The 24,443-nt window shown below is 34.1% G+C and overlaps 1 protein-coding gene across 1 annotated transcript in view; it reads right to left on the bottom strand.

Annotated features, from left to right (window-relative positions):
• Window positions 1–9,072: 9,072 nt before the first annotated feature.
• Window positions 9,073–24,443, bottom strand: part of Smp_131030 (putative metazoan probable membrane protein) — a gene marked incomplete at its 5' end in the record, with an annotated part of 39,750 nt that continues 24,379 nt past the window's right edge. Inside the window, 7 exons of the mRNA XM_018797370.1 lie at window positions 9,073–10,466; window positions 14,980–15,392; window positions 18,509–18,614; window positions 19,068–19,244; window positions 19,422–19,473; window positions 20,100–20,293; window positions 22,093–22,243. Of these exons, the coding sequence (XP_018652419.1) occupies window positions 10,080–10,466; window positions 14,980–15,392; window positions 18,509–18,614; window positions 19,068–19,244; window positions 19,422–19,473; window positions 20,100–20,293; window positions 22,093–22,243 (1,480 nt within the window). The 3' untranslated portion in view covers window positions 9,073–10,079. The remainder of the gene's footprint in view (window positions 10,467–14,979; window positions 15,393–18,508; window positions 18,615–19,067; window positions 19,245–19,421; window positions 19,474–20,099; window positions 20,294–22,092; window positions 22,244–24,443) is intronic.

Raw genomic sequence — 24,443 nt, 5'->3', positions numbered from 1 at the left:
TAATATTTTTTTTTTTTTTTTTTTTTATTTCCCCATATTTTTTTAAAAAAAAAAAAAAAAAGGGGAAAGATAAAACCAAACAATACTAAATGAATTACTTAGAACAATTACAGTTCGATGGTTTAAGGATTAGGAGAAATATCACCGATGGTATTGGAAAAATTTCCCTTTCTCAATAAAGTGATTTGGAAATTCATTTCATACAGCTTTGTAAGAGAAATTTATCATATTCAAGACAAAATTCCGAGGTTCTGAGTTCAGTTTTTTATTGTTACTTTGTGTTGAGTCGGCTTTCAGAGAACTTCAACGGAGCCTCCAGAGGCCCGAAAAGGAGCCGAAGAGCCCCAGCCAATCAGGGTATGATGGAACATTCTAGAGTTCCAACGTGGCGTGCTACTATTGGTCGGTAGCATAATATGTCGTTAATGGATTGGCTGAAATAGGATGTTGATTTAACATACGCTAACATCTATAAATACCTATGATTTTCTGTACAAGATTGAACCTTGGAGTAAAGTGTTTCTCTCATACTCGTGTCTTCTCTCTGGCGTTCAAGTCGCTGAGTAGTTCTAGCCTGTGGGTTACCAGAATAGCTTGGGAAGCGAATATAGAGTTCAATCGACAAGACTTATCACTTTGTGATTGTATATTATTGAAACGTTTTGAACTAGAACCATATAGTCTTTTATTGTATAGATAAACAGTAGAGTAAAAGTGCCGTTCTGGATGTTGGTAACCTCGAATGACATAATACGACTGTCATTTGTTGATATCGAACGGTAGTGAGTCGGAGTCCCAGAGTGAAAATCAATTCTGAGATGCAGGTACATCCAGCTGTCGAGTCCCAAATAGGACGAAACGCTCGTCAAACTGGATTCTACTGCTAGTCACTATCCATCTCTGCTTACAATGTTTGCGAATTAAGGCTATATCGAGGCATTACGCACAGTATGTACATATGCCAATAAGAGACTGACCAGTTGTGGTCCTAAACATCAATGGGAAGATTAAAACAAACAATACTAAGTAAAACTAAAAATATTTAACTGAAAAAATACTGTTCCATTAACAGACTTGACAGCTGGATATACCTGGGTTCCAGTGTTAATATCGATAATGAGATAATTGAAACACCTACTACTAGATCTCGTTAGCCTTAAATGTTTTTTAGAAGAGCCAACAAGATCATCACTTCAGAAGAGGACAAACAAAAAGAACAAAAGAATGTAATTAGTATCTTACAATTTAATAATTTTCCTATGAAGATTATTATAAGTATATTAAAACAAGACAGTTCAATACGTAATAATAATAATTCGAATGAAATGCCATGGATTGGTACTGCAGTTTCACCATACCCATCATGGCACAACAGAAGAACTCCAAAGGATCTTAAAACAACACAGAATTAAAGTATATTACAAAACAGCAAACACATTTCGAAATACTTTAGTTCAATTAAAAGAAAAAATCACATTCATGTCTGCACAGAACTGCTGTAGTGTGGTCTACTTATATCCATATAAGTAGTATATGGTGTGGGTCAGACATAGAATGTATTTTGGCAGAAGACCGACGAGGAAAGAACTGAAATGAAACGCAAACGTCTGGAAAATGCATGAGCAATGGAATAAGAGAAGAAACAGTGAAGATTGAAACAATTGGTTGTTAATTTGCAAATTGACTGTTCATTGTTTGGTAATCAGAATTTATTGAGATAGTCTGTAATTTGTGGTTAAATACATTCGATTGTCCCCAACAAGTGTTTTGTTCACTACACTGCGTCTACAAATAAGGTTGCGTCGATTGTGATACCTTCTATATTGGAGAGTCATCTCTCAAAATCTTGACTCGCTCCAAAGAACATATTAGGTACACAAAGAAACCGAATAATCCTGTAAAACTGGATAGACTTCAAATTAAATCGGCAATAGCAGTTCACGCAATTTTCAGCAATCGTCGAATCGATTTCAAATATATCAAAATATAACGAAAATGCTTCTCCAATTACAAAGAAAGAAGAGTAGCTGAAGCGTTCCATGTAATGCCTAATCCTATTGCTCTCAATAGAAAAGAAGGCCTTACCATACATCCTGCTTGGAATATCTATCCTAGTCACCTAGTCTGATATTATTTACAATTCACACCATTACATTACAAATTAAACTCTATCCTTTGTCATAATAAAGGTCACACATATTTTATCCTTAACAGTGCACACATACACACACAAATTTACATATATGTCGCCTTATAAATCATCTTGACCGAAATAACATGACATCCATTTATTCAGACCTGTTTTTTGATTGATCGCACCTAATATTCGTGTTGTTCTGTTGTACTATTTAAACTTGGATCAATGTTAATTTGCTTACTTATTCTCTGAAGAAGTGGCTTATACTGAGTCACGAAACGTCGAAAAATCTAATTTTTCTACTCATTTTATTTATTTAAACACATAAATATTCTTCATAGTTGAAAGCGTGAGTCAATTGAAGCTAGACCACCATGGAAAACCTGGAAACACCGGACGGCCGTTTCGTCCTATTATGGGACTCCTCAGCAGTGCGCATCCACGAACCTGCTCTCGCGAGATTCGAACCCAGGACCTACTAGTCTCGAGCCGAAGCCCTTGACCGATAGACCACTGAGCTGGCATCCAACGGTGTTAATGTCTAACTTCAACTGATCCACGAAGTTGAGCAACCATTCACCAATTGTCATCAGTGAGTTCGGTTAAGGGCTTCGGCTCGAGACTGGTAGGTCCTGGGTTCGAATCTCGCGAGAGCGGGTTCGTGGATGCGCACTGCTGAGGAGTCCCATATTGGGACGAAACGGCCGTCCAGTGTCTCCAGGATTTCCATGGTGGTCTAGCTTCAATTGACTCGTGCTTTCAACTATGAAACATACTAAGTCTCCACAAAACCCCTTCTGATAATTAACATAAATATTGGTACAAGAGGGCACCAGATGTATATGCGCCGCACAAATTTCATTTGATTTGTGTGAGCGCCACACCCGGGGCCTTTGACCTAAAGACCTAATCCTCAAGGCAGTGGAGCATCGTAAGAAGATGTAGTCCCATGGTAGCCGGTGACCAAGGATTGATTTATACGTCATTTGTTCCTTCAGGATATTGGAGCCTATGTGCACCAATGGTTTAGAATCAGGTTTTTCCAACTCCCCTAGGCGGACGTTCTGTGTCTACTAACCCGGTTAAAGCGCCAGACAAGAGTAATGCCACGAGAAGGCAGTGAGTAAAACTTCACTGTTAGTGGCTGCATGCACGTGGCCATGTGAGAGCATTTCGAGAGGGAGAGCGAACTTCCACCACTTTTGGCCGTTCCAAGGCATTTGGGTCCTATCTACCCATTGGGATATTACAAATATATTAAGTTATTTATAACAATCTGCTCAATGTTCAATTTATTCGAAATTATCAAGTCAAACCTTGGTAATGATACCTAATTACTACCTAGATTTAAAACATTTACTATGATTATTTCGATTCATTTTCTATTCAGTTTGTTAATTTGATTACATTATGATGTTTCTCTATGGTAAATTAGGCTAATTTACATTTCTGTCAGGTTCATTGTTGATTATGAATTATCTTAAACAGATATAAATATATATTCGTCATATGAACGAATCTTCATACGTAAATCATCATACATAAAAAGAACATGTTCATTGATTTGATTGCCAATTTTGAAAAATTCCAAGTTATCTGCGTAATTCATAACCGTTATGGTAAATTGACTTTGGAAAATGGCATTACCATCGGTGTTTTTTATAAACTTACAATAGTATCCTCATGAAGAAGCTGTTTATTTCCTATTTAGGATTATAATTTACATTATGATAAACGTATCTATTCATCGAAATATATTTAGACTATAAGAAAATAGATATATTAAACTGAAAAGTCGGTTTACAGTGTAAGTATTTTCCACATTCAATGCATTGGAAGCATAAAAAGGATGTATAGCAACTGGAAAGGATTTCCCAGGACAAAGTTGGATGGAGAATGATGATAGGCGACCTTTACTCCTCCATGAGGGGTAACAGGAGTAAATAAGTAGCATATTCAATGCAAGTAAAAGTTTCACACATAAACTCTATCTATTTATCGCTGATAACGGAAATAGACGTTATTACCTCATCCAACCATTCTTTGGAAATTTCCAAAGAATTCTGGTTAGAATTTGTCTAGCCGATAAAACAAGAAATTTCTATTTTTACTGTCGAATCGACGGTACATAAGACGGAGATGAATGACCTCAGAAAAAAATGGTCACTTCAAATAAGGGATTTCTTATGCTCTAAACTCCTAAATTATATGAGATGGTCGACCGTGATTTCTGAAATAGAAGTCAAGAAAATCCATACAATCGAAACTCCATAAATCGCTAAATCAGCTGAATAACTACTCACTAACTTCATTACTATTCACACACCTCCTTAGTAGAACATAAAATTGCATAAGAGACAATTTATTAAAAAGCAAAACTCCTGTATTATGGAGTAAATACTGAATTCCATCCGTAATAATGTAAACACAATTCTAGTTTTGAACCATAAACCATCAGTCAAAGAATAGAAGCGAACTCGAATTCCTCGTCAAACAATAATTTCAATAAAGACGATTGAATAATAAAATCAGTTATATGCTATTTCGAAATATTCTATTTTAAGAAAGTGCAGCTATTTAGTTTGTATTACATTAGTTATTCATATGAAGTACAAATGTAGTCAAGATTTGATTAGGTCTTAATAAAAACTGACTGTAATAAAATTCAAACACGTCTGTTGTAGAGATATCAACTCATCGAAGACAATAGGTGAACGGTAACTCAGATTTCGTGGATTGATTGAAGTTAGACATTAACAACGTTGGATACTGGCCGGCTCAGTGGTCTAGAGGTTAAGTGCATGCGCTCAAGACTGGTAGGTCCTGGGTTCGAATCTCGTGAGGCGGGATCGTGGATGCGCTTTGCTGAGGGGTCCCATAATAGAACGAAACGGCCGTCCAGTGCTTCCAGGTTTTCCATGGATGTCTAGCTTCATTTGACTCATGAATTCAACTATGTAATAAAATTGACAAATGTTTGTATTTCAGATGGAAGAACTAGGTGAAAATGAAAAATAGATCACTTTAATCCTTAGTGTTTGTCTTTCTATTTAGCAGAATGACAAACTTTTAACTTGTACATTTGTTAATAATTTATAAATGTATGATTAATGATATCGACTGTTTAATATGACAAGACAAGAATCAGGTTCTGATAGTTGACATTGAATTCATTGGAGAGTGAACAATTTATAGTTGTTATATCATCTAGTCAATTATTTGTTCAAGAATTAAACATGTTTGTTCTACGAGAAAAAATAGCGAGACCATAATTTATGAACGAACAAATCAGATTTGGGATAACAAGTTTTGGATTTTGGAGCGGAATCCATTCACTCATTTGGCTAAATACAATTTTGGCATTAAAACTGATGTCAGTTCATAATGAAATCATTAGATCTGATTCCTAAGCCTAACCATCAACTGTAAATCCTAATTTCTCACACTAGTTTATAACACTCACTTAACCTTTGTAAATAGGTAGACATTCCATGGTCACTTTAGCGTTGCTCAAAAGTCATCCATAACTTATAGTCTCACCAACAAAAAAACTGATTTGACTGAACAGCAGCTATCTTGAATTCATTTAGTATTGTTTGTTTGAATCTTCCCATCGATGTGTTAGGAGTGCAACTGGTCAGTCTCTAATTGGCATATGTGCATACTATGCGTATTGCCTCGATATCGTCTTAATTCACAAGCATGGTAAGCAGAGATGGATAGTGACTAGCAGTGGAACCCAGTTTGACGCGATTTCGTCCTATTTGGGACTCGTCAGCTGGATATACCTTTATCTCAGAGTTGATGTTCACTCTGGCATTCGAAACCAGTAAATTTCGCTTTAAACGCCATCGCGTTATCCACTCGGCCACTGAGTCCTGATAGCCACTTGCTTGTGCGATTGGGTGAAGTTTAAATTCATTTAGTATTGTTTGTTTGAATTTTCCCATCGATGTGTAAGGACTACAACTGGTCAGTCTCTAATTGACTTATGTGCATACTGTGCATATTGCCTCGATATAGCCTTAATTCACAAGCATGGTAAGCAGCTATCTTGTCTTCTGATATCAATTCAAATGAAGGCATATGTCTACAGATCAGTACATGCTATCTATCTATTGGGACATTCTGTTAATTACCTTAATCATTCTTAAAGTTCTATTTATTAAAAAATTATAAAAAAAACCAACTTAAAATACTCTCTGTGACCATGTGAACTACATGTTGTCTTAAAACGAATTCATTACTAGTTCGCTCTGATTTTTCATTGATTTTAAATGCATATGATTATTGTCGAAGTTCAAATGTGTGTTTATTATTTTGCATCCATCACATGTATCTACAGACCAAACAAAGAACCATTAAACTGATGAACTTCGAGTTAGCGTTATCAATACTACTGATGTTTTTCAAAATATAGAGTAATACATGTTAATTTAATTAGTAAACATTAAATATCACCATTCCGTTGGCCAGACACTATCAGCAACATCCTACTGTGGGAGAGAACAAACCACATTTCAGTGGAGGAAGAAATCAGGAAGAAGCACTGGAAGTGGATAGGACACACATTGAGGAAATCACCCAATCGCGTCACAAGACAAGCCCTCACATGGAATCCTGAAGGCCAAAGGAAAAGAGGAAGACCAAAAAACACAATACGCCGAGAAATGGAGACCGATATGAGAAGAATGAACAAAAGTTGGATGGAACTAGAAAAGAAGGCCCAGGACAGAGTGGGTTGGAGAATGATGGTCGACGGCCTATGATCGATTGGGAGTAACAGGCGTTAGTATGTAAATTAATATCATCATAATAGGTCTTCACATTACTAACATTTTAATGTTTGTGGCAGAATGTATCAGAAGTAAGACCTCATTAGAGAAAGATTATCTATTTCCATTTCCTATTGTTACATTTTATTATTTTAGAAACTCATTTAATCTAAAAACTAGAAAACAAAATATAAATCATTATTATGATGATGGCTTTGTAAAACTTCTGGTTAACGATTTTTTACCAGGATGCTTTCTACAGGATGGAGTTGCTGACCCCAACTCCAACCCTCCTCCTTTAATCAGGCTTGAGACCGGCAGTAAACCTAGAAGAGCCACAGGCGCAGAATCCTGGTGGGCGGCCTACGCTCCTCCACGAGGAGTAACAGGAGTAAGTTCGTAAAACTTACTAAAATAAATAATTAGCAAATGACAAAAATTGTTAAATTCTGATTGGTTTGTACTACACTGGTATAGATATTTCTGCATAATATATAAAATGCTAACTTTTATAAATTGCCATTACGAAGTTAAAGGACTGCTATTATAAAGCCGCCCAAACCAAAATACTTGAAGTTGCGATCAAGCCTGAAATCTGTTAGCTGAAAGACAAATATTTTAACCCCTGAGTCACTGTTCCACAATACGATGTTGATAAAACCTTGAAAAATGCCAAATATAATCATATGAAAACTGAATGACTAAGGATTAGTAAACAAAATATAAGTTAGTTATCCAGTGAATTCTTGCACATTTGTGATAGATATCATACAATGTGTACAATTATTTAACCAGACGCGTCTGAGAATGCTATGAGTTCGAGAGAAAGGAGTATTCACGATACCATTTAGTATTTGATGATATAAGATTTTTAATCATACAGTTAATGTAGAACATAAGAAAAACAACAAATTCCATTTTACCAATCCGTGTTTAAGCACTGAATTCCAGTTTATAGTTATAAACACGTGGATTCATTTTACAATTAGCATATATCCAAAAAAGAACATTTAAATAATGGGCTTAAATGGACGGAATACGCTTATTGACTATTTATTCGTCGTTTCCTTTAGGTAAACTAGATTCTTTTTTCAATGTTATCTTACATATCCACCCATGTCGAAAGACTCACATTCCTTATGATTCCATGACTTTTAAATGTCAATATGTAGCGCTATTAGTCTTTACTAATTAATTTTCTTATTAACGTTTGTATCTAAGCCGGGAAAGAAGAAAAACGGTGTAGTAGTGTCCTATTTAAAACTGGGCTTATAAGTCATATGGTAAGAGTATAGTAAATGAACAAGTTAAAAAAGACTGCGACGAATTTTCAGTCAGTTCTAGTCGATCAGAAAACAGTATTACTAAAACTTGTAAACGAATTCTACAAAATTATCGAATTTATTTAGACCATTGAAAGGTTACTCTGTCTGTATTTCGGAAAAACATGTAAATTCAACATTATGAACATAGTTAATCTATCTTCTTTAATCATTATAAATATCCAAATAGATTTTTAAGGCTCCAGATTCTCTTTGATCACAGTATTTATCACGAAGGAACGTTGGTGATAGTACTTTGTAGGTATATGGATGAACAAATTTCATGCGAAAACACGAAAGGTGCTATCTTAAATCCGATTAGTTCATTCATATACTGTCACTGAGTCAAGTTTTGTCTTAAGATTAGAGTTGAATTGGCTTTTATATACAGTGTATATAGAAACAAATGGGTAATTGTTATTCTAAACATTACCATTTTCACTCTACGACGTTCTAGAAGTAATATTAAAAATATCATTTTAAACGTTGGGATCACTACTATATGAAAGTATTTCCACCGCTCATTTTACATGATATATATATAATTGAATTTCGCACAGAAAACCTAAAGCGAAAGGTACTGGGTTCGAGTCCCAGAGTGAACATCAACTCTGAGATGCAGATACATCCAGCTGACGAGCCCCAAATAGAACGAAACGCACATCCTGGATTCCACTGCTAGCCACTGTCCATTTTTGCTTACAAACCTAGACATTTTTTTTCCCGATTCTGAACAAGACATCCCTATACGAACTATATACCACCTACTATTTTGTTGGTAACCATATTTTGCGTTACATACGAAGAAAACAGGAAAAATCAATTAAAAACAACGAGAAAAAACCTAAAATGAACAGCTTTATTCGTCATGTGTTTTCTTTTAGAAAAAAAACAATGTTAACTTTGAGCAAAAAAAATGAAATCATCAATTTATCTTTGGAATATTATGATTATCGTAGTTAAGCTTTAATTAAACAATAAATCATATCACCATGCCTACATACACAAAATAGCAACAAGTAAGCTAGACTTCAAATTGTGAACAGGATAGATAGATAGACGAAGAGTGCAAAAGAGGGACAGAAGCAAAAAATGCAGACATAATTTTTTAGAATGTTTTTTCCCCTTAATTATGATAAGTACATTCATTTGACCATCATCATTATTGTCACAATCAATATATATACAATGGTAATAGGAAAAAAACGGAAGATAGTTAACAAGTATGCTTAAAGTAAGTAATTACCAAGAAGTATTCAACTCATAGAAACGAACATTTCCCCCAGTCACATATAATCTATTATAAAGCAAATCATTTTGTTCAATTAATAAATAAGCAGAAATTATAGAAAATCATATGAATAAACAAACTATAATTGCAGAAATTACAAAATTACACAAATAATAATCAATGAAAAAGTAAATAGAAAAATCTGGATTCTCTTTCTCAAAAAAAAACAAAAGATGATAGTCATAATGTTCATGACATGAAAATGGAATTGTCAACAATTATTGTAGAAGTGATTCAAAGACAAATTGAAGAGATAAGTCAGTCAGTTAGTCACAACGTAGAACTTCGTACGTACGTACATAAGTTCGAGTTGCCATACCACATTAGCACTAAGATACAGTTGTCGATTCAAATCCCATAATGGTAGAAGTAGTAAGAGTATTAAGAATTGAAGAGATAATGTTTTATATAAGATGATTTACAAATAAAGATATATGCCTTTGATGATAAATCAAAACAGATTTTATTCTAGTTCTCGTTGTTGAAAAAAGTAATGATAGAAACTATAAAGAAAAGCAAAAGGAATAACTGCCTATCACTGAATGTATTTCCTTTTAATCATTATGATCTTCTAGTTGTGAATGATTATCAGAATTATTCTCCGATAATGAACTAATCATAGATTGTGTACTCATAAAATTAGCTATACTATGCCTTTTTTGAAAATTTAATAAAACTGGTGCAACAAATTGTTCTTTATTATTAATTCTTACAGGATGTGAATGTCTATTTATATCATTTCTATTAAATACTTGTAAAGAACATGTAGGAGGGGTAAGAAGAGGTGATGGAGGTGATAATAATGGTGAAGGAGGAACAGAAGTGGTTAAATTTTTAGCTTGTGATATATCTATTATCGATTGTTGAGTAAACTGATTCGGATCACTATTATTTCTGTGCATAGGAAAAGTAGCATCGACCACTGATTTTCGATCACCAACCTGACAAGATGAATGAAAACAAACAACGTTAATAATAAATAATAGATCTGAACTTGTATTTGTTAATTATTGCGTTAAAATGTTAGTGGATTACAACACAATAAACAACTGTATAATATTTAAATGCAACTAGTAAAATTCTATAAGACAAGCAATAATGACACAGTATCATCAATTAAGTGAAGAGATTAATGAAAACATAAGATGACCCGTGATGTCAACTGATCGATACGATGAGTATCGTTGTTATGCTTCGGCAACCTGCTTGAATATCTGGACTACCTGTTCTTGTCATCTCGATATTCCAGTAAGTTATCTAATTTAGTATGCTTTAATACATCATTAGGGCTATTAATCGCATAAACTATTCAGGGGCGTTTCTGGAAAGTGTACAACATTTCGTTGTACGAGTTACAAAAGAGCTCAATCAGAGATATCGTGATTACTGGCAATATGCATCGAAAAGAATGTACATCAATTAGATGTCGATTGACTAGAGTGCTAACTTCTAAATAGCGATCACTCAATATTTATCTTGAGGATCGATCAATATATAAAAAAGGGAAACTTGTTGGAATACTTTGTGCTGAGAATTCTATAATGTACCGAAAATATAAAATTGAATAAAGCCAATCATAATAATAATCGTTACCTTGTAAAGTATCTCGATATCTACATATAAGTATATATATATATATACAAAAACATGAACATAAAACAAGTTACGAGAACGTTATTAGACAATTTCTTATGCTTTTATAAAACTATAAAACTTAGGTGAAAACAAACAAACAAAAACAATATGTTCGAAGACGACAACAAATTCGTCTCTCTCCCTCTCTCCTTGTCTTCTTCACGGTACCTTATTGTCATAGTGAGGTAATTCTAGCCTTTTCCCATAGGATAACCCTTGAAATTGTAGTTAGTATGATTATTTATGTATCTTTTGTCTAACTATCAGTTGTGTCACTATCATTACTCCAATTGCATTATAAATGGATTCGACAATAAATAACAAATGAGGTGACGTACTAATCAAGGGGTAAGGAAGAAAATAATTTATGGGTCAGATAATAGTTCAATTGACAGATAGGAAGAAAAGCGACAAACACAAAGGTCATAATAATAATAATAATCTGAGTAATAATCAAGAAAACTTGTATAAGGTAATAATAATAATAATAATAATAATAATAATAATAATAACTGATTAGAGTTTAAATGTAAAATAGTAATTTAAAAAACAAAAAACCGATAATAATCAGATAAAAGTACAGAAAAAAACAAAAAAAAAACAACCAAAAAACGTACCCAATGAGGGAATTAGAATAACATTAGGGTCACGTCGATTTTTTTTTTAATAAACTTTTTTTGTCCCCCTTAATCAAAAAATTTTCATCCCATTTTCCTTTTTTTTCAATCCGTTTCGTCCAATGAAATCCTAGTTGTAATGCGTTATAATTGGTTATGTCATTCTTGAAATTCGTATAAAAACTCTGTACTTATCGATATAAATAATTTTCTTCACAATATGGACGTCAGTAACGTGCAAATTAGAGGCTCTGTTGTTCCTCACGTAGTCACAGAAACGGAAAATGTATTTTTGAATACATTGTATCTGGTAGCGTTTCCATCACTGGAAGCGTTAAAGAGCGCCATTAGAACTTATGAAATAGCAACGTACTGCCATTATGCGGTGAGAGATTCTCATTTCCATGGAGATCGGAAGCCGTATATTAAATTTGTATGTTGGAGAAAGCTATAAAACACCAAGCGGTTCTTCGCAGCCGATTAGATGAAGGAGGTAATTTGATTAGTGTTATTATATTGTTCATTGACGTCTTCAATGGACACACAATGTCCGGCCTTCATCTTTTGTAAGTTTCTTGAAGGTTATTGGACTGCAGCAGGTGTAAGTGTTTCCTGAAGACGACGTAGTTGAGGCTCGCGACCCAGCACAGCTCTGCTACGGCATTCAGTGGAGTACTTTTGAACTCTAGCTTCTATCCAATATCCAGTGCGAAGCAGAACACTAAATATCGATCTGAACACGGGTGTTTTTCTGTTCAGCTTATGCAACTTTAAAATTCGATGGGTCGTCTCAACGAATTTTGTATTGCTTTGATCTAGAAGCATTGCAGCTGGTCTAAAAGCGTTCGACCACTTGTGCTTTTTGGACAATAACTGATCTCTCAAATATTGGTAGAAATTCCCGTCTGCTGCTTCGATAAATGACACATACCGTTGGAAGCTACAATACATTGTAAAGCATATTTCGATTTACCTTTCCACATTTCTTGTTAGCATAAGACGGTAGAACATTTGAAGAAGATCAGATCGTAGCCTCTACGAATACGATGAATGGGTTAATTGTAAAGAAAAGAAAGCTTACCCTCTTGATGACATTTCAAACCAGCTGCACGCGGATTGGTATGCGTAGTGTATCACATTGAATGCTGATGTTCCAGATATCAACAGTGGCTTCACTGTTTCCAATTCCTCCGCCGTTAATCGGCGCATCCATGTATTACAGTCGTACCTCAGGGAATTGCACTCGTGATTGTGATGCACATTCCCACGAACAACAGTCCAATAACCTTCAAGAAACTTACAAAAGATGAAGGCCGGACATTGTGTGTCCATTGAAGACGTCAATGAACAATATAATAACACTAATCAAATTACCTCCTTCATCTAATCGGCTGCGAAGAACCGCTTGGTGTTTTATAGCTTTCTCCAACATACAAATTTAATATACGGCTTCCGATCTCCATGGAAATGAGAATCTCTCACCGCATAATGGCAGTACGTTGCTATTTCATAAGTTCTAATGGCGCTCTTTAACGCTTCCAGTGATGGAAACGCTACCAGATACAATGTATTCAAAAATACATTTTCCGTTTCTGTGACTACGTGAGGAACAACAGAGCCTCTAATTTGCACGTTACTGACGTCCATATTGTGAAGAAAATTATTTATATCGATAAGTACAGAGTTTTTATACGAATTTCAAGAATGACATAACCAATTATAACGCATTTACAACTAGGAATTTCATTGGACGAAACGGATTGAAAAAAAAGGAAAATGGGATGAAAATTTTTTGATTAAGGGGGACAAAAAAAGTTTATTAAAAAAAAAATCGACGTGACCCTAATGTTATTCTAATTCCCTCATTGGGTACGTTTTTTGGTTGTTTTTTTTTTGTTTTTTTCTGTACTTTTATCTGATTATTATCGGTTTTTTGTTTTTTAAATTACTATTTTACATTTAAACTCTAATCAGTTATTATTATTATTATTATTATTATTATTATTATTATTACCTTATACAAGTTTTCTTGATTATTACTCAGATTATTATTATTATTATGACCTTTGTGTTTGTCGCTTTTCTTCCTATCTGTCAATTGAACTATTATCTGACCCATAAATTATTTTCTTCCTTACCCCTTGATTAGTACGTCACCTCATTTGTTATTTATTGTCGAATCCATTTATAATGCAATCTTTTCTAGCCTCCTATAGACATATATTTTCCTTACTCCAATTATTGAACAAGAAGTAAATAACAGGAACTGTATGGTATAGGATCTATTCAACACTGTAGTCATTACTATTTAATGATATAATGTTATAATTTTTTGTTTACTACATACGATTTAAAATATCAATACAATAGGGAATGTACAGATGTTTATAAAAATTGAACGCATGCAATAACTCTTTAAAACTATCGCTTTCTTGTTAATACTGTTGACTTAGCCACAGGCTATTAGGACGACAAAGCCTACAATGTGAGAAATAGATTTGAGAAAAAAACCCACTATTTTGTAAACAGATTCACTTTGTAGTGCTCATTAGTTGAATTTAAATAATTACGACTTAAAAAACGGTATTACAAAACAATTGAAAATATGGAAGCACCAGACGATCGTTTCGTTTTAGTATGGGACTCCTCAAAAGTATACATGAACGACACTGGAACTGGGAATTTAACTCAGAACCATCTGTATTGGGCGTAAGCATTTAACTTCCAGACACTGAACTAGGACCCAGTAATGTAGAAGTTTAACACCAATCAATCTACGCCATTGCGTGAACATCTTCCAATGCCTATGTTGGTAACTAGTTTCGAAAAGAAATATCTGGAGTTCAAGTGAAAAGCCATGTCAGGTGTAAAGAAGTTCCCACTAAAGACATTGGAAGACGGTTGTGAAATATCATGGATTTATTGAAGTTGGATTTATACACAACCGAATTCCGAGTCAGTAGTCTAGAGGTTACGGGTTAGGTCCTGGCGTTCAACTTCCGGTTTCAGTATCGTGCATGCATACTTTTAAGGAGTCCCATACTAGATTAAACGGTTGTCAAGTGCTCCGAGATTTCCAATGAACTCCTAACTTAGATCGGATCGTGATTCCAATGAAATTTATCAATCAAATTTTGAAACTGAAAGAAGAACAAAAATCACGTAACAAATCTATTAATTAAAAAAAAAACAATACACTTACTGCATTGGTTATATCGTTCAAATGTGATCCTCTATGTTGAACACTGATTGGACTATTATACTGACTATGTTGATCAACAGATGAATCGTCAGTGGCAGAGACTAAATGTGCATTTCTAAATAGAAGTTTACGTGCTGAACTACTACCAGCCATTATCCATCCAGTAATAATAGTGAAAATCATTAATATTGCAGAGAATATTAAACCCAATAATGAACAAATTACTAAAGCATGACTGACAGTATTGGCACGTAAAACAATAAACATAAATATATTTAATTGTAATAAGAAGACAGAAGCTAACATACAACTGATTGCAAGCCAATGAATGTGTGAATCAATACGACTAGGTAAATAGGCATAGTAGAGATTGTAACGTTCAACGAAATACTTAAATATTAGATAGATTAAACCTAAAAATGAATAAAAGGAAGGAAATTAAATTTTCTAATTTACATATCCATGTATAAATTACTCACTTACATAAAAAACAGATAACAACGATGTATCAGTTCCTAGAAGGATAAACTTCCGATTGTTATTTCATACTGTGACTGCGTTTAGATTCGAGTTTTTGAAAGGGAAAAGGAAGTGAGAAACAAGAACAAAAAGTCCGGATAACTTTATGAATTCTACGATCACGATTGGATTTCAATTTTAAAACGTTAAAGTAGTTTGTTTTGATGGAGAATTAATATCGTATTGGATTTCAGTCGGCAGTTTGAGATTTAAGTTGCATTAAAAGCCCCCAAATGCCCTGGTACGGCTGAGAGTGGGGAGAGTCCGCTCTCCCTCTCCAGATGCTCTCGCATGGCCACGACAATATATAGCCTCTGCCAGGCAAGTCCAACTCACTGCCTTCTCGTGGCGGGGGTGTTGTTTACCAAATTGAGAGGACGAAAAGCCAATGTCCGGCGCTCTAACCGGGTCCGTGGACACGGCGAGTTCACCTAGGGGAGTTGGAAAACCCTAATTCCAAACCAATGGTGCACATGGGCTCCAGTATCCTGAAGGAACAAATGGCGTATGAGTCAATCGTTGGTCACCGGCTACCATGGGACTGCATCTCCTTACGATGCTCCAATGCCTTGTAGATCAGACCTTCAGGTCAAAGGCTCGGGGTGTGGTCCCCTAAGAAAACCACTTGCTTCAGTTTGGGCACCTGGGCAGTACCACAGCCCTCACACAAATCAAATGAGGTTTGTGTGGCGCATATGTATCTGGTGCTTCCTTGTACCAATATTTATGTGTTTAAATAAATAATAACAATAAGTCACTAGTGACGGACAACATTTTCTGTATCTAATGCATTATTGTAAGGGTAAGGGTAAAACCAGAAATGCCACTAAATAATGTGTAATGCTATCTATAGCTATCATAGTCCTCGTCAAACACTCAACTTTTTGTTTGATCAGATTCATGGTAGTCACTCCCGAGCTGTTAAATAGTTTGGTTGACAGAGTGAACGTAGATTATAGTAATCCTGATGTACAGTCATATTTGGTTATGAAGGTAAGGAACTGTGAAGAAGCTTTTAAACAAATGAATTATGTCATTGACTTAAATTTCTCAGGAACATTGAATTGGATAGTAAAACACTTGTTTCAGTCAATTTAACATTACGGAATAGAGTGAGTTTACAAAATAAAGGAGAGTGATAAAGAGTCGAATGAACGCGAAATCCACTAAATTTATCTAGAGTAGTTCATAGTTGGTTTGGGCAATTAGTGGCACTTAGGAATCAAGAGCCTGTTGTTAAAGATCCAGTTAAATACCAGTTCGTTCAGTCTAATGTGTCCTCCTAGTGGCATCATTCTATTTACCTATTTACTTGAACAGGATATCAAGGAGTAGTCGAGGTGAATATAACCTTTAGTAGTTTCTAGGACAAATTTGTCATCAGCACACTAATGAGTTGTTTAATTTATAGCGGATTTTACCCTAAATAGGGATGATGTTGCTCCCAGGGAGTAGTTCAGAATAAGTTTCCAAGCAAGAATGCCATTCAAAGAATATAACTAGAAAACTACTGGAAACGGAGGAGCGATGGGCAGCTCTTTCGTTATAGTAATGAGGATACATGATTCACAATCAGTCGAACATGAGACGTACAAGCCCAACAAACATTTAGATAAAATATAGTAGGTCGTAGTTTCAAATCTATTTTATTCAAAATACTACGAAATCCTTATCTATTCCTGTCGATAATAACTGTCGTACTGTAAGCTCTTCTGAAGTCGACGAGCACGATAGATCAATTTCTTTCTGTCAGAAGAGAGGAAGAATCTAATATAAAATTACACCGAGACGCTAATCGATCTCTATTTGACAAAATAATCGTTCATTCTATAGCGTTATGTAACAACATTCACTTGGTGTTGTTTACCTGCATCTTTCCATTTTTATTTAGGACTGCAATTGATCAGTCTCTTGTTGGCATGCGTGCATCCTGTGCGGACTGCCTTGATATTGCCTGGAGTCACAAGCTTTATAAGCAAAGATGGATAGTGACTAGCAGTAGAATCCAGGACGCGCATTTCGTTCTTATTTAGGATTCATCGGCTGGATGCACCTGCATCTCAGAGTTGATGTCATGTAACAACGTCTACCACCTCTTTATGCTCACATTAATTTGAGGATGGCAACAAAATTATGCAAAATTAGTGAGAAGTGTTACGGTTTTTTACATACATCCTAATCCAACAAAGCAAACTAAGCCATTAAATTAAGAAAAACTACAAAACACATTCAAAGATTTTGCCATAACTCTAATGAATATTGACTAAAGATGGTTCGATTGCACAAATAATGTATGTAAACAATAATTTTGCTAAGAAAATTACTAAATATACATTACATTACAAAAACAACTATTAACATTGCTAATGACGAAACGTAATTTCAAAACTGTACCAAATTGTTATATCCCGTGGAAAATTATGAATGGTAACCTTTGAGGACTGTTTATGGACTAATATGATTTATATATTTCTTATTGTATAATTTTTAAGCAACTAAACTATTCATATTCATGTTCCTTTTATTATAAGCTTTATTTTGACCTATAGACTATTATAATACGATTTATCATTATTGAGTTATCCCCAGTCAATTGATTACTTTTCCCCCTATTCACAGCCACAATTGGCCATATCTTGTACAAATGTTATTTTCTATTTTATGGTACAATGTGGTCTGTTTGGTTGGTATATAAACCCAGTATGTTTGAGAATAATGAATCATATTGCAGAGGCTGTTATTTGTGTTCTGGACTTAACTGGCTGGGCTAGGCAGAAAGCAGGACTGATAAGTACTCAAGACTGTTCATACGGCTTTTGTGTATTGTTGATCCGATCGACAATTCGCTCTTCTCTCACTGGGCGATCAATAAATTAACTGCTCTCTAATTGGGCGGCTATATTACGTCATATATTAACTGGGCACTCAAGTATTCGATATAACACAAGTGATATAATGATAATGTCATTTACTATGCAATGTATAAATTTAAGAAATGTTAATCACTTACCAAATGGTGTAATCAATGGACATACAATACTATATGCACAAATCACAGCGAAAACGCATAAACTCCATGCATAAAACAGTCCAAACTGGAATTCAAACTGACTAGCCTATTAATAAAGAAAGAATTTCCAATAATTATTAGTCCAAGATAATAAACGCAATGGTTATGAAGTAATTAACCACTCATGGCATTGGAGGATGGTTACGCAATGTCGCGAACTGATTGAAGGTGGAAATTTAAAGTATCGGATGCCAACTCAGTTGGCTAAAGGTTAAGCTCTCGATATAGATACGCACTGTAGAACACTCCTAAACTAGAACGAAAAAGGTCACTAGCGCACTCTGCTTTCTAGCAGTTGTCTAAGGTGTAAATTATGTAAATTATGATGTAAATTATCACATCTTTGAAAGTTTACTCCAAAAAAAGCAGTTGGTAGGACACATTTAGAAAATGACTATCAAATTACATGAAAATAGTTAAGTAATCATTTTCATTAAAATGACAGAATTAAGGAATTTGTAAACGGAAGAATAAATGAAAACCTAGTAGAAAATTCTACCTTTCGTACACCAGCTTTTTCAGCTTGTGATTTGACACACATAAGACGGCAAGCATAATTAAATAATTCAGAAAATCGAACAAGTTCTAATGATGTTCCGATAAATGCTGCAGTGATTACATAATTGACAAAGAAAGCACCATTATCTGGCATAAAAACACATTCCCACTGAAATGACTGTGGTCCTATTGGAATAAATGGACTTGGCTCTTCGTCGAATTTTGATGAAGATGATGTAAATGTACTTGAATTATTAGTATTATTATAAGTAGTAGCATTATAATTATCATTATTACTAGTAGTATTAGCGATGCTTGAAATATTAGTAATTTTTGAAACATTATTTGCTGGAACAAGTGGTATGATATGCATTTCCGGGAAAAGCCACTGAAGTAGAGCAGGTATTCTAGAAATATATACATATGTATTATTATCATTATTATTACAGATAATTTGAAAAATTAAAAGAAAAAATATTACTGGAAACTTTACGAAAATAGTTCATCATACATACATAAATTTTGGGCAGGTTGTCTATTTATACACAAATTTAATAATATACATAAATACAGCAGGGCAGCAGATGTAGAATGGACCGCATGAAAACAGAGATAACAATGTGAATGTCAAGGTAAGACTTAGAGTAGCAAATGCTCGGATACGGCTATGACTTTACGTACTCTATCAGGAAGTTAACTGGAAAGAACTGGAAAGGATTGTCCAGGACAGGGTTGGATGATAAATGCTGGTGGGCGGCCTATGCTCCTCCACGAGGGGTAACAGGCGTAAGTAAATATGTAAATGAAACAAATAACACTGGCTAACAAAAGGTAGAGCTAAACACTTTCAATTTAGCGAAAATGAAAACTTGAGTTCATATTTAAAGCCAATAGTTTGAATACAGGTATATTTCCACTCTGTTGGTCTTTATATACTTATAGCACTGTGGAAGCCATTCCACACAAAACATAACTAACACTGTAAGCTTCTAATATTATACAAAATCGAATAAAATCTTTTTTTTAAACTTACGATGTAAGGCCAAGTGATGGAAGTACTAAAATCATTAAAATTAATAAAGTGTATGTCTTAATCATTACAGTTAAATGTAGAACAGATTTAGTCCAATGACCAACAAGTCGATCTGAATTGAATACAATGTAAGGTAATAAAGCAGAAACCGACCAAAGAATAATAGATGGAATAAATTGAATCAATAGTGGATTCTATTGGATGAGAAATATAGAAAACAAAAATGTTAACATAGACTTTTACATTACTGACTAACGTTAGTAAAACAACTACTAAAAACTAAGAAATACTGAACAGCTACTTTGTTCCAGTAAGAGATTCCTCAATAATGAACGTGCAAGACTCCACTTGAAGGTCCTGGGTCTGATCCTTAGTGAGTTTGTGGATGCGCATTGATGAAGAGCTTTATACTAAAACAAAACAACTATCCAATGCTTCCTGATTTTCACTGAGGTTAGTTCGTGATGTAAACTTTTTAATGATACCAATCTGACGTAATGAGCAATTTTCATTTTTGCTCACAATATTTCCCGCTATAAAATTAATCAGTAAGTTGTATATTTTATTATGTAATATCCCATTTCATTCCATTATACTGGTACTACTTTTGAGTGGTTTCCATTGAAATCAATCATTTTGTTAGCAAAAACTTTTAAATGTATTTTAACATCTTCATATGATCAGTTAATTGTAGTTACTTTTAGTCCGACATTTAAATGTAATCTCACAGGTTTGGAGATTATACATATTCAATGAAGGATAATGAAGAGGAGATTCACCTAGGTAGTACTGATCAACGTGAGTATGACAGTAAAATTGATTTGAGCTGACTGTATAGGATCTTTAATCTATTATATTTTTTAGCATCAATCCCACAATTTTCGATCTCAAAAATGTATGCGGTAAAAGATGTATAGTGTTTTAAAGAGCAGCTTGACTACGCCTCACATGAATCCGAAGGGAGCTATCACTGTAGATGCTGGCTAACTGAGAACATATTTTATTCTCCCCACATTCTGGTAATACATAGCATTCGAACTTGAAACATGCTACTCTTGGTATTTTCACTTTTTTTGAACTACTCGAATGCATAATGGTTTCAGTCAACATAGGTAGGTTAGATCATCATGAAAGTTAAAGTTGATTACTGGATTAGGGTAGAATTTGTAGTTGGATCACACATCTTAACCAAACTAATAGTATTTTTTAATCCTGACAAATTGATTAGAACGTATGATATGACAACTTACAAAATCAGTAATCTTATCATATGCCAAGTAATGAAAAACCTATGAACTTCTCACTATTTAGCTACAACAACAATGGTGTATGGGTAAAATAAGTAGATATATCGGGGAAAAAATTGGAATCCAATTGTTAAGAACCAGAGTACTACATCCTTATTCTATAAAAAAAATTATAGAAGGAAATACAAATACCACATTGCCATCACTACTAAACAACTAATCAACATTTAAAACAGCTTAACGAGGACAAGGGTGAGTTTGGGTGAAAAACCGAGGGTCATATTGTAGTGCATGCTACTTATATTGACAGATAAAAGTAGTATGTAACAATATTCAGAAATGAAATGCATGGAAGCAGAAGATTGAATTGTAAATAACAGGAATGGAGGAACGATGAAGTTTGTAATAAACACTTGATGGAAGGTGTATAAATAATGCATTTGATAAATTGTTTTCATATTTTGCGAAGACACTGTAATTTTGCATTAAACAATAAATTGGTTTTCCCAATCAAGTCTTCCTTTACTACAATATCACCAGTGACCATGATATGTTAACTTATGGGATTCATTAATGATATCATTACTTAAATAATAGATGTATATCAAAGTATAAAATAAACTTTGTGCTGACTTTGAATTCCAGGAACTTTTAAGTAGTAATTCAATTCCGGTCGTGTAGTGACTTTTAAGAAAGTAGCAAAAAGCGTCTATGATAATGGTGGTATAAAAAAAAAGGAAACTCACATTAATTTGTAGACGTTCAGTTAAATGCAATGTATTAACTAAATTCAATACATATGTAGGAGTAGTAAGAAAAAACACCACGAAGAAAACGCACAAGTTAATGAAAATTGCTCGACACCACCATACAGTTCTCGTAGCTGCTAGATTTGCCCTGAAATATATAGAAAAAAACAATTACAGTAACGTTAGTATATGGGTTCGCTGTTATTGTTGAATTTCATCCTGTATTTTATGGACTAATTTTTGTTAGACTAACATTGAAAACCAAGATGTTTTATGTTGCATTGACAACCTCGTCCGGAGTTGAACCTAGGTCTATTAAGGTGTTTCTGCAGGGTGTCTATCGTTCAAATTACTGGGTTGAAATGCAATGGCTGGTGTTTCTAATTTCAATTGGTTTGTGATACTGTAAAACCATCTTCCAATATGATTGGCGGATGACTGTCAAACACGATGAGATTGAGGTCCGATGATCACCGATTCTTACTAGAACTCTAAAAGTACCACTATGGTTCCCTGGCTAATGTTTGTCTGTGATGTAGGCCATAAAATGATAACATAAAATATTTTTTATAAAAACAGAAAAGTTATTAGTGACATTTTACTGAGGAAACTGATTTACTAATAACTGTTGATCTCTCTAAGAAAAACTGTACTAAAAACTATGGGTGTAGTTGATTTTAAGGAGTTAAATTTTCGCGATCATTAAGATGACTAAGTTAGAGCATGTTTCAACCTGTGGTACAATACTTGACGACGTCCCATCCTCACTGTATTTTCAGTTTTCCTATCATAATTAGTAGAGTCATATCAGTAATTTCCAACGGCATTACTTAATGAGACACTAAAACCTATATTCAAAAAACTGTGGCTAATATATAAATTATTTGATTGAAAATATCAACGGTGCATGACACTTTATCATGAACTCAGCAAGACTACATATCAAACTAGAGAACCTCTAAAAAAAAGTGTCATATATATTAGCCAAAACTCAATTTATGTTTCTAAAATGTTTCAGTTGTAGCAGTTCGTTCTTTTTTACGCCACAGCTCACATCTGTGAGACACACATAGTTATGAAAGGATAATTTCCAAAAAATCTGACCCGGAACCTGTCAAAAGAATGGTTTTTCTTAGTAAATAACATTTTGGATTTGTATATAGCGCGTGCAACATTAAATAAAGTTCTGAATGAATGAATCACAAAAATGCAGTGGAAAACTACATCAATGCCCACATATATTTCCAAGTGTTATAGTTGATTAAAATGGGAAAAAACCTGAGACTCTATTCTGTCTTCTCGATGGTTTGTGACTGGATCAAGAGTGATTTGGAGCTTAAGATAGTTCGGTTGAAGGGTATTTTCTTCACATTCACTCGATAAGTTGATATTTAGATTTACATAACTAGAAACAGGTTAAAACACGTGTTATTCAATCCTTATAATTGTAGCCTATCGAATTCATATTTCAAATGAAAGCATTATTACAGTTTTAACCATGTAGATGCTCAATAGGATTTTTGAACCATTTCTTAATCATTTACTCGTGAATCCAAAATCTACAGGATCTATAGTAGTCTTGGCAGTGATCTACAATTTATCTGTAACTTATCAGAACCAATATTTATGTGTTCAAACAAATAAATATCAGAACAAGCACAAATCATACCCTATCATAATGTAATCAAAAGTCTGTTTGCTAATATTGTCGATTAGGTGACTCAAGTTCTAGTAGCTAGCCTTGAACAACAATTTATATATAAGGATAATTGATTATACAAAGTTGGTACTCGTAATAAGATGCATAGAATTGATCTGAAACTTTCACCTCAATGATTAAAAATTAGTGTTTTTTTTGAGAATCAAAACACACATATTTAGGTGGAATGACTAGCTTCGAGTAAACTGATCATTTAAAACAAATCTACCATTCTTTTAGCTCACCATACAATTCATCAATGATAAAGTTGAGAGTCATCAAAAATTCATCCGAAAAGCTTTAGGAAGCTACGAATATGTTTTATCCAATCAGAGTTCAATAAACAGGTAAGAGAGGGAAAGTTCTAGAAAAGTCATGAATTGTGTGTCATATCCTGGTTTAACCACTGCTGACTTTGCTACTAATCTCAACATATCTTTAGAAGCTCGTATGAGTTAAAGTCACGCGTATATATAAACGCCCTAAATATTCTTGTTGCTTGTACCTAAATTAACCTGAGAAGCAAGGTTTCTTCTCATAATTCCCACCTCTTATTTAATATTGAACTGTAGTAAACTTCTAAAGAACTAGGAATTGGTTATGAGTCATGCTCCCAAATGCCCTGGTACGGCCGAGAGTGGGAAGAGTA

This window comes from Schistosoma mansoni, chromosome 4, assembly GCF_000237925.1.
Source record: "Schistosoma mansoni strain Puerto Rico chromosome 4, complete genome".
In the NCBI taxonomy this organism is placed as follows: Eukaryota; Metazoa; Platyhelminthes; class Trematoda; order Strigeidida; family Schistosomatidae; genus Schistosoma; species Schistosoma mansoni.
Note: the sequence above shows the minus strand (reverse complement) of the source record. Positions and strands in the feature narration are given on the sequence as shown.